The sequence below is a fragment of the Trichogramma pretiosum genome, unplaced genomic scaffold (assembly GCF_000599845.2).
Source record: "Trichogramma pretiosum strain Unisexual culture from Peru unplaced genomic scaffold, Tpre_2.0 scaffold39, whole genome shotgun sequence".
NCBI classification, from domain to species: Eukaryota; Metazoa; Arthropoda; class Insecta; order Hymenoptera; family Trichogrammatidae; genus Trichogramma; species Trichogramma pretiosum.
Genome location: NW_019640828.1, coordinates 1,522,766 through 1,541,293, shown reverse-complemented (window position 1 = coordinate 1,541,293; position 18,528 = coordinate 1,522,766). Strand labels below are relative to the sequence as shown.

At 42.5% G+C, this 18,528-nt stretch overlaps 1 protein-coding gene across 2 annotated transcripts in view; it reads left to right on the top strand.

Annotated features, from left to right (window-relative positions):
- Nucleotides 1–9,672: 9,672 nt before the first annotated feature.
- The window catches only part of LOC106659654 (failed axon connections), a 28,819-nt gene continuing 19,963 nt past the window's right edge, over nt 9,673–18,528 (top strand). Inside the window, exon 1 of one of the 2 annotated variants that reach the window (XM_014382330.2) lies at nt 9,673–10,420. In XM_014382330.2, the coding sequence (XP_014237816.1) occupies nt 9,998–10,420 (423 nt within the window). In that variant the 5' untranslated portion in view covers nt 9,673–9,997. The remainder of the gene's footprint in view (nt 10,421–18,528) is intronic. The other variant, XM_014382329.2, reaches the window with a different exon arrangement.

The window sequence follows — 18,528 nt, the reverse complement described above, 5'->3', positions numbered from 1 at the left end:
CCCTTATGTAAGAGCAAATATGAATCAAAGTGGGCGACTCGAACGGCATAGATGTATTATCACTGTTTGGAGTGGATCCCGTGAATCGAATCTTTCTTCTCATATTATACTTACGACGTGACGCCCGCATCATCTCTGCATTGTACACAAAAAAAAATCGTGAGAATTTCGGTTCCCGGCGTGTTCGTGTAAAAGTATACAAAAATTCAGCGGCAGATTAGAAAAAGTACCGCCTGACGCGAATTATTGTTTGCAGCTTAGTTACGAGGCATTTGATTTTTGATGACTCGGAAATATTAAAATCGAACTTTATAATTAAAACAAGAGTGCGTAAAGTGCTGAGAAAAGTGATGTATTAATTACGAGACTTCTTATCGTTTTAAACGATGTAAAACGATATGAATTAAACGGTTTGAATTAAATAATTGATTGATTTCCATGTTAGTTTATCCAAATCTTTCAATAATAGGTCGTATTTGATCCATTTAGGGTCACGTATCATTATACCTGGTGTTCATAAAGAACTCAATAGTCGACGTACGTTTGCCCCAATTAAGACGTGAAAAAAATTTTCGATTCCTCGTTGCATGAGCCGAAAAATCCCCAGAGATAATGATAGTTAATAGCACGAGGTCCAGTTAAGACACAATCATACTGGTACAATTTTTTTCAAATTTTAAAAAAACATCTTCATAAGTATCCATCTATATATTTACTTTTGCCAAAAAAAAAAAAAAATAATAAGCCGTTTTAATTATTTCACCCATGAGTTGTAGACTATTCTCTAAAGAACTATTCCAAGTATATAATTGCAATGCGTAAAAGCAAAAAATTATTCATAATTATGTATTATCATCCGATATAAACTTAGATGGGAATGTACGTATTTTCGATTATGAAAAAAATCGCATTTATCACATACGTAATCTTAACAAGTATCGAGAATGGTCCAATATATTAGTTTCTGTGAATTTTATAGATTGTTTTTCGGTGTCAACTCAAATTCAATGAATCAAGTACACAAAATTTTAAAATTGAATGATCTTCGTGAACTGTCATTGAGAGCTTCAAAAACTTTGATTCACTTCTAAATTTACTTTCGTGCTAGTCACATTCAAAATCTTTAGGACCTTCGTGGATTGTCTTTTGGTGTTTAAGCAATTACACACTTTTTCGTCGTACTTTTTACACGCGAAATCTTTTCGACCTTCATGGATTGTCCTCTGATGGAAAGGCAAAGTCATGGATATTTTTTTGGTGTCTTGTCAAATTACTTTGTTTTCCAAATTTTCGTTCACACTTCTCGCATGGATAATCTTTGCGACCTTCGTGAACTACTTTTAGGTGGCTGAGCAAATTCGGTTTTTGTCCAAATACTTTTTCGCACTTGTCGCAAGCGTAGTCTTTCCGACCTTCATGAACCGTTCTTTGGTGCAAAAGCAAAGCCCATTTTTTTCCGAATACCTTCTTGCACTTGTCGCACGCGTAGTCTTTGCGACCTTCGTGAACTATCCTTTGATGCTTCAACATATCCGATTTATTTCCAAATTTCCTCTCACACTTTGCACATGCGTAATCTTTACGACCCTCGTGGACTGTATTTTGGTGTCTTCTCAAATTGCCTGGATCCCCAAATTTTTTCTCACAGTTTTTACATGGGAAATCTTTACGACCCTCATGCACTGCTCTTCGGTGCAAAAGCAAATGTATTTCATGTCCAAATTTTTTCCCACAATCGTCACAAAAGTAAGCTTTGAAGACTTTTAAATCTTTTCGTTCTTCGTGCACTGACTTCCGGTACGAGAGCAAAGTAGATTTTTGTCGAAAAATTTCCCCACTTTGGTTACATGCGAAATCCTTAAGATTCTCATGGACTGTAATTAGGTGGGTGAGCAAATTACATTTATATCCAAATTTATTTTCGCACTTGTCGCATTCATAATCTTTGCGACCATCGTGGACTGCTCTTTGGTGATTAAGCAGTTGCTGCTTACGTCCAAATTTTCTATCACATTTGTCGCATGCATAGTCTCTGCGACCCTCGTGGCTTGCTTTTTGGTTTTTAATCACATTTCTTTGATCACTAATTTCTTTTTGGCATTGGCCCCATGCGAATTTCTTTTTACCTTCATGAACTGCCTTTATGTGCAAGAGCAAATTCCGTTTATTTCCAAATCTTTTTGCACACTTTTCACATAGGTAATCTTTGAAGACTTCGTGAAATATTTTGTTGTGCTTGAGTAAAGATGATTTATTTTCAAATTTCTTTTCGCACTTGCTACAAGTGAAACTTTCAGGATCTTTGTGCACTAATTTTTGGTGCGTAAACAAACTCGATTTTTTGATAAATTTCTTTTCGCAGCTGTCACATGCGAAATCTTTTTTTACATCGTGAATTGTGTCTCGGTGTTTTATCATGCTCGATTCCAGTGTAAATGCGTCCTGAGGAATATCACAAAAGTCTTGTATGTCTTTTGAAACAACAACAGCGTGGCGTTCACTTGAATTATCATTTAAGATAGTTTCTTCAGATTTCTTCTCACCTTTATCCTTTATTTATTCAAATCAGTAAAATTTATCTTTTGTTATTATGGCTTGTTTCATTGGGAAAAGCAACATCCAAACTAATTTCGTTTTTACTATAAACATGGGTAGTGTTCCAGGGACTATGTCAAAATGGGTTTTAATTATATTGTTTACAATTTTATTATTGATTTATCTACGCATAAATTCTCCTTACAGTATTTGAAACAGTTTAAAATTCTACGTATGTAAATACGAAACGAAATGGCGCCAGTCATTCACGCGATGTTATACTTTTATGGCTTCTACTTCATACTATGATCTCAGGAGCTATTATCTGTTTTTCAGAAACTTGGAGCTAATTTGGTTTTTTTAATTCATATTCAGCTCAGCATTGGGTTACTTTTGATCAAAAGATTAATTAAATTATTTACTCAAATGGTTTATAACATTACAAGGAAAATCGTCGAAATATTTATTGACTATTTCTTGTTTATTGAAAATTGAAAATGCAAGTAAAATAGCTTCTTAAAATCATTAATTGTAATATCGCAATATATTATGCATTATCCATGCATATAATTTACAATTGATTAAGAAATTGGTCGCAAAAACGATACGATACTTGCCCAATTTCTCTTCACTATTTGACTTATTTCGTAAGCTTGTCAATCGCGGTAAAATAAAAAATTTTTCATAACGATGTATCCGATGTAAACTCGGATGCAACTGTGCATATTTTCGGCAATGAAAAAAGCGTACTCGAGAATAGTCTGATAGATTGTTTCTTTATGAATTCTATAAACTGTTTTTCAATGTCATATCAAATTCAACGAAGATACGCCAAATCTTGATGATCATCGTAGACTGGTGCTTTGGTGCTCAAAAAATCTGATTATTATTTCTGGATTTTATCATGTAGTTTTCGCATCATAATCTTCGCGACTTTCGTGGACTTTCTTTTGATGTTTAATCAAATTAGATCGATCCCCGAACTTCTTTTCGCACTTGTCGCACGGGTAATCCGACGCTCGGGTAATGCGACCTTCGTGGATGAAAAAGCAAATGATGTTTGCGTCCGAATTTTTTATCGCACATTTCGCATGTGTAATCGTTGCGACCTTCGTGTACCGACTGTTGGTGGGCGAGCAATTGATGCTGCAGTCAAAATTTCTTTTCGCACTTATCGTGTACTGCCTTTATGTGCAAGAGCAAACTCTTTTTGTTTACAAATCTTTTCGCGCACTTTTCGCATAAGTAATCTTTGAAAACTTCGTGAAATATTCTTTTATGTTTGAGGAAAGTTGATTTATTTTCAAATTTCCTCTCACACTTGTGACAACTGAAATCGATGCCATCTTTGTGTACCAATTTTTGATGAGTAGTCAAACTTGATTTTTTTACAAATTTCTTCTCACACTGATCGCATACAAAATCATTGCGGCCTTTGTGTTCTGATATTTGATGTCTACTCAAACGACTCAAATGACGTCGAAACTCAAATTTTTTGTCACACTTATCTCCGGAATAATCTGACCCTCGGGTAATGTGACCTTCGTGGACTGTTCTTCGATGAAAAAGTAAATGATGTTTACGGCCGAACTTTTTTTCACACTTGTCGCATGCGTAATCTTTGCGACCTTCGTGGACTGTTTTTCGGTGCAGAATCATAATCCATTTTTTTACAAATTTCTTCCCACACTTGTCACATATGAAATCTTTTCGACCTTCATGGACTGTCCTTTGATGAAAAAGTAAATTCGTTTTTTGTCCAAATTTCTTCTCACAATTTTCACAGGAGTAATTTTTGCGACCCTCGTGGACCGTTTTTTCGTGTGTTTTCAAATTACTTGAATTCCCAAATTTCTTTCCACAATTGTCACATGGAAAATCTTTTCGACCTTCGTGGACTGACCTTTGGTGCTTCAACAAATTTGATATAGTTCCAAATTTCCTGTTGCACCGGTCGCATACGTGATCTTTATGACCTTCATGGATTATCCTTTGGTGCTTCAACAAATTTGATTTAGTTCCAAATTTCTTCTCGCAATGTTCGCATGCGTAATCTTTGCGACCTTCGTGGACTATCTTTTGGTGTCCGAGCAATTGTTGTTTTTGTCCAAATTTTTTTTCGCATTCGTTGCAACCGTAATCTTTGCGACCTTCGTGTACTGTACTTTGGTGTCTGACCAAATGCGATTTTTGTCCGAATTTCTTCTCACACTTATCGCACGTATAGTCTTTCCGGGTTTCGTGGACTGTTTTTTTGTGCAAGAGCCAATAATTTTTATTTCCACATTTCTTCCCGCAATTATCACATGAGTAATCATTACAACCGTCAAGGACTGTTTTTTGGTTCTTGATCAAATCCGATTTTATTACGAATTTTTCTTCGCGCTTATTGCATGCATAATTTTTGCGACCCTCGTGGACTGTATTTATATGTATGAGCAAACTTTGTTTATTTCCAAATCTTTTGGCGCATTTTTCACATAAATAATCTTTGAAAACTTCGTGGAATATTTTGTTGTGCTTGAGTAAAGTTGATTTATTATCAAATTTCTTCTCGCACTTGTTGCAAGTGAAACCTACAGGATCTTTGTGAGCCAATTTTTGGTGCGTAAGCAAACTCGATTTTTTCACAAATTTCTTCTCGCACTGATCGCATGAAAAATCTTTGTGGACTCTGTGTTCTAATATTTGGTGTCTACTCAGATGACTTCGGAATTCAAATTTTTTCTCACATTTGTCGCATTCATAATTCTCCTCTTCATTGCGAATTGTGTCGCGGTGTGTAATCATACTTGATTCTAGTGTAAACGCCTCTGGGCAAATATCACAAGCGTATTGTTTGTCGTTTGAAATAATATCGTCGGATTCACTTAAATTATTTTCTGAGTTAACTTCTTCGGATTTCTTCTCACTTTTATCCATTTTCGTGCCTAAATTAAATAATGGATTCTCCTACTTAGTGGCACGGAAATTGAATGAGTGAAATCGTTCGTCGAGAAAGACAACATTCGAACTAATTTATTTTTACAATGAACATGATAAATTTTCGATGGAACACGTCGAAATCGTTAATCATTGTATTGTTTACAATTAAGTTGCCTATTCGTCCGTTCGTACATTTTGCTTACAATATCTGAACCGCTAGAGAATGTCGTACGACGACGAGGATTTCGCGGACAAAGCAAAGTACGATAAAACCGGACCTGTCGCTCTACGACCTGATCCTGTCAAACAATCAAACTCGCGTTATCGGATTATTTCGAGATCGTCAACGCGGATATCTATCGGATCTCTATACCGAAAGGCATCAGGGGGCTAGCGCTCGGCATCTGTCCGAGAGAGTATCGAGAAAATTTTGTCTGGACTGGGCCCTGGATCCCTTGATGGAGCTGACGCGTAAACGGTTTTCAATTCTCTGCTGTGAGATGATCTTCGAGAATCGGAAGAGCCAAGATTCGTGGCGAATTTGTTTGGCTGCTGCTGGCCGAAGTTTAATTATGATTATCGTGTCATTTAAATAAATAAATTTATACAAAAAAATACTGAATCCATAAATTTATTTCCATTTAATCTTTGCGGTTTTATTTCATAAGAGCAGTGAGCTCTGTAATATAAAGTTTGCTGCACACTTTACTCACATTGATTCAGGTTTTACTTTGCACGCATTAAACATAATAAAAAAGTTTTTCACTTCGAGCCGATGTACTCAGAAAAGCGTTGGGGTAGTTTCATAAGAGCTTCATGCACATCTCGACTATTTTAGATTTAGAGACCAAAACAGAGCTGACGTTTCGAGAGTGCGCGTGAATTTCAGAATCCGCTACTCGAGCGCTGCCTACCACATGCTGGAAGCGTCGCGAACATAATAATCGAGTCAGTACACGTCACGACACTATCTTAACGACTGTAGCGAGTGATTTTCACGAAAATACATAAAGTCTAGGCTATTTTGAATTATATGAGACTTTGTTTGTGTTGTGTGAGTGCAGTGCAAAATCATGTCCGACCACGAATACAATGCGAGTGCAGTTAACCAACAAAAACTAGAAAGATTGAAGGCCTTACGAAAAAATGTCAAGTGGGAGATTGAAGAGGAGCGAATGATATTTTTTGATGAATTTTTTGCCTTAGTTAATGAATGGCAAAGCCAACTTCCTAATCTCCGGAACATTTTTCAGCCCGAAGAGATCGAATGGCTTCTCACGGAGTCTATCGAGAGCGATGACGACGACATCTACCCCGAGACACTCGTCGACTTTGTGATGAGTACCGGCTACAAGGACGAGCCAAAAGTTGATGAAGACGGCAAACTATTATTGCGTCGCACCACACCAGTGCATCATGCCTTTAGGAGTGATGAAAGTTACATCATCGATGATCTTTTTAAAATCTACGACAAATTCGATATGAATTACACCGACGAAGATGGATTGACGCATTTTCATGTGGCCTGCAAGTACGGATGTTACGATGTCGTCAAGAAATTCCTCGATCTCGGCCAAGTTGATCCCAATCTCCCCGTGACAGCAACAAGTGATTCGCCATTGCTTTTGGCTGTGAAGAACTACTCAAAAGAAGTGGTCGAGTTGCTGCTGATAAATGGCGCTAACCCGAATTTAGCCAATGAGGAGGGAACAACACCTCTGCATTCTCTTTGCCTGCAGTTGGAAAAAATTTTTAACTACGGTTATGACTTTGTAACGATGTTATTTGAGCTCAGCAACGACGATTATCAACCGCTTCAAATCAACGCCCAGAATAAGTCAGGACGGACACCGCTACATTATGCTTGTAAGAATGACTACACGAAAATAGCTGCGTGGCTGCTGAGAAATGGCGCGAATCCGACTTTGGCCGATAAGGAAGGATTGACACCTCTGCACGTCATTTCTAATAATGAGTTCCTAGATCATAGGGAATTGAGTGAAATATTATTTAAGTTTAGTGAAGGAAAATACCAAGTGCAGGTCGATGCTCGAGACCAGTTGAGTCGGACACCACTGCATTATGCTCTATGCAGCAATAGCACGAAGGTGGCCGAAGTGCTGCTGAGAAATGGCGCCAATCCGAATTTGGCTGATGCAGAAGGATCGACACCTTTGCACATTATATGCAAGTCTTTGATATATGGCGATAACTATGCGAAACGATTCTTCGAGATCAACGATGAAATGCAGCAAACGATGCAGGCCGATGCTCGGGACAACGAAGGTAGAACACCACTGCAATCGGCCGTAGGTAATTTAAACCCGTATACGGTCGATGTACTCTTGGATCGTGGTGCCGATCTGTCAATTTTTGTTTTTCCCCATGGAAACGACTTTTATACAGGAATTGACGAAAATAATTACGATTGGAATTGGAATAAGTTGAAACTTGCATCTGGGGCTCTGGCCGTCGTTGAACGTCTTGAAAAAAGAGGATACGAGCTGGTCCGAAGTGACGTCATGACGGTGATGGAATTTTTCGCTAAGTGCGAATTGTTTGAACAACCGTCGGATCTTGAAAAATTGTTGCACGACGACGAGGAGTTCACGTTCGAAACGAAAAAACGAATGATTAATCCGAGCCTGTCCCTTCACGACCTGATCCAGCTGCCACCCGAAAAAGCGTCGAAACAGCTCACGTATACGGACTACTTCAAGTTCGCGCGCTCGAAAGATTTATGGAGTCTTTCAAAAAGTTATGAGGAGGCTTGTTTGATGCATTTGTGCGAAAAGATGTCAAGAGTATTTTTCCGACGATGGGCGCTGGATCCTTTCTTGGAGTTGACACGCTATAAACTTCCGATTCTTTGCTGCGAGATGATCATCGAGCAACTTATGAATGAAGATTTAAGTAATATTTGCTTGGCGGCTGCTGGCCAAAACATTTGACAAGCATAAGAACGTTTACCGTCCTTTTTTTATCTAATATTTATGAAATTAAACAAATTTTTCATGTCATACTAATAAATAAATTGAAAAATAAAATTGTGTTCATGAATTTGCTTGAATTCTAATTTTTTTGTTTCGATTTCATTTTAGCTCCATTCACGAAAAATCTTAAAATAGTATCACATCTTGAAGCTATTTTTTTTCAACACTTAAAAAGTGTCAAGTTTCATAATTTTTTTTTAATACAATCCATTCATAAGCTTCAGATTTTGAACATACGATAGACGTCAAACAGTACGAACGAACTGTAACTTTTTTTTTCGAGCAACATCGCATATCTCCTACCACACGATTCATTCATATTATAAAAATTACCGGCTTGAAAGCCGATCTTTACTCGCGCACTTCGCCCAAGCGCAGTCATGGCCCTATCAAATACCTCACATAGGATAATCCTACCAACGGCCCGGCTAACTAAACTTTCTGCTCGCCTCGATATTACATATATATCTATATGACGACGATATCGCAGAAGAGAGAGGAGCGCGACGAGCGCCTCTCGATCAGTGCCGCGCATCGCCCGTATATAATAATTCGACGCGCGCCAACGAGGCTTGGCTTCTTTGCACGGGGTTGCTGCTGCAGGCGCAGCTCTCTCTCTCTCTCACTCGTGTAATATCGGTGCATGCATACTCCGACTCCGAGTGCGTACCCCCCCGCAGCAGGCACATATACACGGGAACGCACTCGTCGCCGCCGCTCTCGTGCACGCGCCGCAGCAGCAGCAGCAGCAACATGGCGTCCTGGCCCTGCGCTCTGTCTCTCTCGCTCTATGCCCGACTGTAGTGTATCCTATACGATACACACACACACACACAGATACCATAAACTCGACTTGCATAATTCTATAACTATATACATTCGTATACGTGTGTATACTGTATATATGTAGTATTTTACACTCACACAAACGCGCGACTCTTGCCGAAGCTCACACAGGGTGTGGCTGCGAGTGCGCCTGCGCGAGCCGACTTCGAGTGGGGGAGAGAGAGAGAATATTCGCGCACACACCGAGTGCGAATGTCCATGTGTGTGTCTATGTGTGTGTGACGAGCAAACGCGCAAAGCCAAAGCGCCAAGCGGTGGCGGCGAATACACTCCTGTGTCCGTCCGCGCGCGTGTGTGTGTGTGTGTGCGAGAGAGAGAAAACCGGCGTCCGTGCCGCAGCAGCAGCAGCGGCAGCGGCGGAGTGAGCGAGCGTTCACGGGCGGTTATAACTTCTATCCTTCGCGCGAAGCACAGTCAGTCAGTGTCGTCTGGGATTTTGAGCCGAGCACACGTACGCAGTTTTTTGTTTTGAAGAAAAAAAAGTAATAAAGATATAAAGTACATTGAATATAAAACCACACGTTTTTTTGGAGGAGTGTGTATCGATATATAATAATTGTAAATCCAGCAAGGATTAACACAGTGCCGCAGTTTTTTTTGTCGCCTCGATATATATACATAACGAAGGAGAATCGTTGTTCGCAACCGAATTTTTTTCCCGAAAATAATTGAAAGAATTTAACTAAACCCATACAAAAATGACGATGGCAACGGAGACGGAGAACAACGGGCCGGCGGCCGAGACCAAGGACATCAAGGAGATGAAGGATGCCCTGAAGGACGACGTGCTGCCCGGCGACAACAAGCAGGACGAGGCGGCCCGCGACAACAACGCCGAGAAGAAGGAGGACTCGACGGAGAAGAAGGACGCGAGCGAGACCGCGGCCGCGGCCGTGGCCACGGGTGACGCGCCCGCCGCCGGGGGTGACGCCGCCGCTCCCCAGGCCCAGGCTCAGGCCGCCGCCGCCGCGCCCACCAAGGCTCCCGGCGTGCACAAGCCCAACTTCGAGAAGGACGTGGTGTATCTCTATCAGTTCCCGCGTACCCCGCTGCTGCCGAGTCTGTCGAGCTACTGCCTCAAGGTCGAGACCTGGCTGCGACTCAATGGCGTCAAGTACGAGGTGGGTACAACATAACGAAAAAAAAAAAAAAAAAACCACCATCGATACGGTGTGTGCATCAATTATACGCGCGACTCGATTTTTTTTTTTCATTGTTGCATACGTATATACGTTGTTGCAACGTTTATCCATGTATAATAAATATTTTTATATACATTATGTGCGCGCCGCGCGTATATATACGGAATCAACCCAAAAAAGAGCCCCCCAACATGTAGTATATAGGATGCGCGCCGCGTACCATACGAACACACCATCGTCGCCAGGACCGACCACCACTACCAATGCTACACCACCACACACGACCCAGCCTGTGACTTTTCTCTCTCTCTCTCTCTCTTGCGCCCGAAATTCGTACTTTACGCACACGCGAAACGCGCTCCCTTTTTTGTGCTCTCTGTCTCTCTCTCGCTCTTCGCAGTGCCGCCCGTGTACTAAACACATACATATATATTCCTTCTCTTTCTTTCTTATATGTGTGTGTGAGAGTGTGTTGTATACTACTCCGCTTTTGTATCCAAGGGGGACTCGTGGTATACGCGCTCCCTTATATACTTTTCTGCAATTATACGTATTTTACTTTGCCTACTCTCTCTCTCTCTCTCTTTGGTTGCTGTATATATATTTTTTTTTTTATGTACTGTAAATATATTATTATATACATACGCGTAAAATTGTGGCAAACCTTCGCACGCACGTATATAAAACAAGACCAACAAAAAAAAAAGAAGAAGAAGGAAGAAATTTTATTATGCACATTTGAAAACGTTGCTCTGTTGTTTCTCTCGTAATATATTTTTGTCTGTCTGTGTGTCTCTCTCGAGTGTGCGAGTGCTGCGTGCGTGAAATGCAGATGGCTGCACACGAGATGCGGGTTGTGTGTGTATGCGTGTGCGTTGTTGTACGTTGAAGAATCGAGAAAGAGAAAAAAGAACGACGAGATTCCACCCGCGCGAAGAATCGATTTTCCTTTCATCCCGTGCAAAGTCGTGTGTCGTAGAGTCGTCGCTGCGTTATTATACCGACGAGACGAGAAAAGAATAAGAGGAGTAGCGTCGAAGAAATGATAAACTGCATCTTCTATAATGTACATAATATCGATATTCCGAAAGGATCGGCCGCGCGCAGACACACACGAGATGATGTTTTATCCGTTGGCTGCTGCTGCTGCTGCTGCTACTGCGCGCACGAGGTTGAGAAGCGCTGCTTACTGCTGCTGCTGCTGTTGTGTGCGTGCGTTGTACAGTATAAAATGGCGCGAGGGCGGTTTTCGCGGCATATAGCACACGTTGCGTTGTATATTCCATCGGGGGTCTGTTTCTCTCTCTCTCTCTCTCTCTTCGCGCAGCAGCAGCAGCAACGCTACTCCTTTAATTCGTCGCGTATACTGTAACGCGCGAAATTACAGAGAATCATCCGCGTGTTATGTGTCCCTTGATGATGCGTGACGTGTGTTGTATTATAATGTAGTATACAGTGCAGTGTCTGTTTTCTCGTCTACATAAACTGAGATTTACCGCGCGGGTCTGTCTTCTGCGTCCGTGTATATTTATACACACACATATTTTTTTTCCTGGGAAAAGCACGTGAAAAATTCTCTTCTATCACACGCTCGTATACAGTGAACGCTAGCGCGCCGCATCTGCCTTGTGACCCTCTCTCTGTGTGTATGTGTGTTACGTTACGGCGTGCTTTAAGCACACACTACACGAAATTTTCGTGATACACATATTTTTTCGATTTCGGAGTCGTATATTCCTCTCGCCTAGCTCTCGGCAGTTTATACACTTCATTAATTATCCCGCTCGCCGATGATTCTGCTCCTTATCGTTTCGCTGCGCCGATCTTCTGTTGTTATTCGTGATTTTATTTCAATTTTTATCGCGCGCATATACTCGACAAGTTATAATGATGTTTTGAATCGTGCAGAAAATAAAAAAAAAAAACTATACATCGGCTCATTCTCGGAGTCATTCATTTCTCGTGTCCGTATCGCGGAGAGTCGAACGAACGAACGAACGAGCGCGTAATATAATACACGCGATTATTCAAATTTCTTTCCGAACGCGCGACGACGTTACACACACACATACATACACATTCATTAAATCCCCGCAGGAGAGGTTCACTCTCATTTTCAAGGCCATGTACGGGATGGATATGTTCTCTTTTTCCTTTTCTCTCTTTCTATCTCACTTTTTTTGTTTTATTATATTATGCATAAATTCCTCTAACGGCGAACTACTACGGGACGGGACGGACTCTACGGGTGGATTATTTTTACAATAGTATATAACTCTCGCGACGTTACATAAATTTTTTTCATTCTCCAAATACCGTCTCACAGCGGCAGCTACTCTCCTGCGATATATATACGTGTGTGTGTGTGTGTGTATAAGTCATTCACGATACAATATACTGGTATTACTCGCGCGCGAGCTCGCCGGTCGAGTGTTACATTAGCCAATTGGCCACTTGAGCCACCCGGCGCGATATATTATACACACACACATATATATTACTACTACTACTCGGTATAGGTCGAGAATGAACCGAAGAGAGAGAGAAAAGAATCTAGAACGCCTTACAATAATCTCGAAACGTCGTCGTTCGAAGATAATCGAAGTGCTTTACAATATACGACGTTAGCGAATCAAAAAAATGTACAAAAAAATCAAAATATATATCATGTACTCCTCTTTCTCTCTCTCTCTCTCTTTCTACTCTGCGGCCACTCGAAGACATGTATATCGCATATGCATGGCATATCTCTCTCTTAACACACATACCTAGATAATCAACGAGTATCTGTGCGAATCAGTGTGTGTGTGTGTATGCATGCTTGCTCACTCGCTCGCTCGCTCGCTTATATACATATACACATTATGCGTTCCCTCGCAAAAGGCCTCTCTATATGTGGGCTCTCTTGTGTTCACCCGAGTAAGAGAGGTCTGACAACGCAGCACACACACGGTTCGAGGCAAGCGAGCTGCCAGAGAGAGAGAGAGACCCCATAATATAATATCGTCGTAGTATAGTCGTCGCGCATGCGCCTCCATAGGAAGAAGCGCGTTCGGTATAAGGAATCAGGATTACGCACACACTCGTACACACGTATACGTGTATTTCTCCCTCCCTTATGTATATATACGCTGCTGCCCATAGAGTACAGAAGACGATGACAACGGCGATGTGTACACGCGCGCGCGCGAACCAACGTATATATACTATATGGTATATATAGGAGTAGTAGTACGAAGCGAAGGTCGATCGGGGAAAAAGGGACCGGCTGCGGAGAGAAGCATCAGCAGCAGGAGCAGCAGCAGTTCTCCTTTTTATTGTACGGCTTTTTACCGATGCTGCTTTAGATACAACAGACGCACGGGGCCCAGTCAGCCCAGCCAACTTTGGACTTTTTTCTCCGTTTCTTTTTCCTCAAATATTCTTCTTCTCTTCCTCGCTGCTGCTGCTGCTGCTGCTGCTGCTGCCTTATAGCTGCACTGCTACTTTAGCCGCGTTAAGGCCGAACTTACAATATTATGCGCCGCTGCCGCCGCCGCCGTCTCGATATCGCGCACGAGGATCGCGCCGCTGCTGACAATTTACCCTCTCGCGCGCGGCCAGCGCGAAAATTGCCTTCCCGGAATATAATGCCGCTGCGCCCGAAAGAAATTATTATTGCTGCTGCTGCTGCTGCTGCCCCCCTCGCAGCAGCAAGCAAGTACACTCACTTAAATGTACTCCGTTGTGTGTGAGTAATAATTGGCCCCCGTGCGCTGCGCGCGATAATTTTGCAGTAGGGTGGTAGTAAACACTACTAGCACCACTATGACTCGCCTCGTACTCTGTATCTTGCACTCACCTCGCCCACGCGCGCGCGTATAATATATATGTAAAAATCAATTTTTTTTTTCTTTCCTTCGTGTTTTATTTTTTTTTTCTCCCTTTTTTTTGTCGTCGTCGTCGTCGTCGTTCGAATACTTATTATAATGCGAACTGAGTTACGGTATAAGTGTATAGTGGGATGTGTGTACACGCGACAACGCAGAACACAACACACGACTGCGTGAGAAAAGGGAGTTATAAGCCCATGGCACACACACACACATACACACGATACAGATTACAGACAGGCGTCGTCGTCGTCGTCGACGTTTGGGATTATCGATCCACTGTACTCGCACCCGTGTGCGTTTCTCGTGGCTTCTCTCTCTCTCACTCGGTCTTTCTCTATATCCGTTTTATGTCATACGTATACGCGTGCGACAGGTTCATTTCATTTCATTTGTGCTGCTGCTGCTTCTGCGTGAGAAAAACCGATTTTTCGCGGTGTGCCCCTATAATGGAGAGGGTTGGTCAGCCTCCTGAAAATATACATTTTAATCGTGTACGGGTGTTGGCCTCTCTGACCTTCGTATGATAAAAGATGGATGTGTAAAAAGGCACGCGCTCGCGTGGTGAACACGCTTTATCTCGCTCTCTCTTGACTCGCCGCCGCCGCGCATATTTGACAATTAGTAATATCGATGATGATTCACTTTTTGTATTAGGTCGCGACTTATTAAACTACGATGTCTCACCGCGCACGACTTGTAAGCGGTTTTTTTTTCAATTATCATCATATCATCGTCGTCATCGCGCATTACAAAATACAGCGCGGCGATGATCGATTTCTGGGTAATTAGCGCAGCACATATATATAGCGTGACTCTCTTTATCGTCGAGAGGATAGAAGAGAGCCCCAAAACTCTACTGTACATATACAGTAGAGAGTGTATAAACGGGGTTAATCGAACGCGTGCATATTTACAAACGATAATGCGTTGTGTGTGCTGATGCTGCTGTATATTATGTACACGCGCGGATTAGCGCGAGAGGAGAGGCGCGCGCTTGATTTTCCGCAACCAACCGGTCGTTTACCCGCACCGGTGCAAGTTCAAAGTACTCTCGTGTTATATAGGCGCGTGTGGCGTACATTATACACACACACACACACGGGAGGGGTTGACGTCGACTGGCTTCTTCTTCTTGTCTCTTGCCTCTCGCTTCTTTTTTTCCTTCATTTAGAAAATTCTCGCCACGACATTTATTTTTCCTCTCTCTCTCTCTCTCTTACGATCGATCGATGGACAAGCCAATGGCACACAGCGCACCTGCTGCCGCTGCTTTTATTTTCCTCGCTTCGCTGAAAGATTGATTAATGCCCACCTTGATCTTGAGCCAGTGAGAGAGAGAGAGAGGCATTCGGAGTATTGGCAGCAAAACAGCAGAGACGTCACGAAAGAAAAATGAATTATTAAACTGTTTTTTTTTTTGTTACTTTTGTTACTGCTGCGTGTGCTCCTTTAAACGGCCGTAATCTCTCTGCTGGCCGTTTCGACGTTTTATCATATACATACACATACACACACGCGGATGTGTAATAATCATCAACTTAGCTCGTGTGTGTATGTATATATATTTTTTAATTAAATAAACCTCGCCCAGGAAAACGTGATTAAATCGGCAAAATGTATATACGGCGCTCGATATTATTATATGTATATATATTTCCCCTCGCGCGCTCGCCGCGATAAAAACCTCGTTGTTACATATATCAAGTTGAATTAGACATTAGCCGCTGCCGTTGCGCTCCTAAACGAGAGAGAGGAGTATACGAGAGAAACGTTATATCGCCGGCGCTGCTGCTGCTGCCGCTTGGCTTTGATTTTAGCCGGTCTCGTGTTATTTACGCTTAGACGTTTTTGCGAGCGAAACAAGAGTCTAGTTCAAAATACCGCTATGCAGCGGCCAGCATATACAGCAACGAGGCTATATAAGCGCAGGCTCGCGCGCGCGCGCGCGAACACACATTATATACGACTGATAATTTTTTGACGCTGCTACTCTCGGTGGTGGTATACATGTATTAAACTGCACCGCTCGTAAATGAAAAACAATTTTTTTTTTTTTTTATGTATTATCTCTTTTTTGATATACCTCGTGCCACCTCGCGCACAGCTGCAAAATTTTTCGAGAGCTTAGACACGATTCTTTGCGCGCGCGAACAGACGAGTACGTGAACACGACTCGATATCATCGCAGTGTCCTCTCTTTATCGTCGTGCTTTATCGACGAATTCGGCCAAAAGTCAGTCCAGTTTCGGGGATCGGCATTCGTGTATTGAATGTTTTTTTTTCTTTTTTTCATTAAATAGTATATCGTCGTCGTTATTACACGCTCGTTTTATCTCTCGTTTTTCGTCGTTCGAGCGCACACACTCGACGTGCCAAAAATTCTCTCTTCGAATATTAAAGCTCCGTGCGCGCAGCAGCGGATTATTATTGTTACGCGCGATCGATTTTGCGAGAAAAGGAAAAATTCATGAAAATTCCAGGAACGACGTACGCGTCCGAAACACAGGCGAGCAGCCGCCGCCCTGTGTACCTATTAAATGTGCCTCTTTCATTGAAAACGTCGAATCGGATCAATGACCCCGCGCGGCTTTACAAGCCCCCGTACGCCCCGTACTATCTGATCCACCTATGAATATTACCTTTATGTATCATCGTACGCGCCGCGCACAATCGCACATATTGTCCGACAAGCCCACACGTACGATTCCGTCGACCCTCGCGAGGCGAGTGTTCTTCTCATTCCAAATAATGATGCTAATAAGTACCCGCGCGTACACACATGCCTACTCTCTATCTCCGGCATTCTCGAATTTCATTTATGTGTGTGTTTCTGTGTTATATCTATTATACGATCCGGGGTTACAGCTGCGTGTAACTCGCGGGGAAAATTAGTCGCTACGAATGTGTTCGACGCTACACCCTCCTCTTCGAGCGACGGCAGCAGCAGCAGCCTAGTTTTACACGAGGGGGTGTATCAACGTGTCAACGAACTCGTACGAAAATCGAGTCTCTTTTACCTCATTAGCGAGAGAGAGATAGATACGATGATGATTCCCGTCCGTCGCGGAAATTAAACGCTGTCGTATGTATGAATAGAGGAAGAGGAGGATGGAGGACGCGCGCGGGCGCGATGATATTTTCCTGCTGCTGCAGCGAACGAGAGAGAGAGAGAAATTGAATCTAACGAGGGCGTGAATGAAAGAGATGAGTTTGCACCTCCCGCGCTCGCGTGTGTGCCGCAATAGAGCAGCGATGCATCAGCAGCAGCGGCACCCATTATATGCAGCGTAGCGCGCGCTCGCGGGGCATTTCGTCAATCGCCATCGTGTGCGGAGAGGCGCCTGCGGAGGAGGCCTACTACTACTACTACTACTATATACCCCTTTCATAATAATTTTGTTGACTCGTGCTGGCAGTGCTGCAACGTCGTCGTCAACACGTTGGCGTATATGGAAATATTTTCTATAACGTGACTCATTCGTGCATTCGAGGATTCGTTAAATGCGTATGAAAAAATCGTGTGAAAGAAAACAACAACGGCAACGACGACGACGACGAAAAAAAAATTGTATTTTCTTTAGGACGTGCCGTATCGCGAAGAAAATTAAAAAAAAAAAAAAAGAAATAATAATTATAATACAATGCCCGCGCGCGCGATGGTAAATTGTGAAAGGAGCCGAAGAGCAGCAGCGACGAATTGGAGCATAAAGACGACTCGTTGATTGCTAACAGCAACAGCAACAACAACAACAACAGCAGAAGCACAGGCGCGCACACACACAGTTGTGCGTTGAATTCCTTTGTCAACTTTTGCAGAAGCAGAAGAAGCGCCGCGCGACTATGCGAAACGCGTCAAGCGTGATAAAATGAGATTTCGTTTTGGGCGGGGGTAGTAGTAACGAAGTTGGAAAAAAAAAACAGCAAGGAGTCGTTGAAGAAAAGTATATAGGGAATGTAAACAATCTTCCTCGCGGCTAAGCGATCGAACTTTTATACACACACACACACGCGTGCGCGCGCGCAAAACGGAGCTTTTGCTATTTCCTTTGCTCGTGCCATTAAAACACCCAGCGGAAGTAGAAACGTGACTTTAAGCAGGCCGTTGGAATTTGCCTGGAATTCAGGCGCTTGCGAGCAGTAGTAGTTCACTTTAAGCGATGTGTTGTTGTTGTTGCTACTGTAACCGGCCGCCTCCACCGCTGCCGAGTCGAA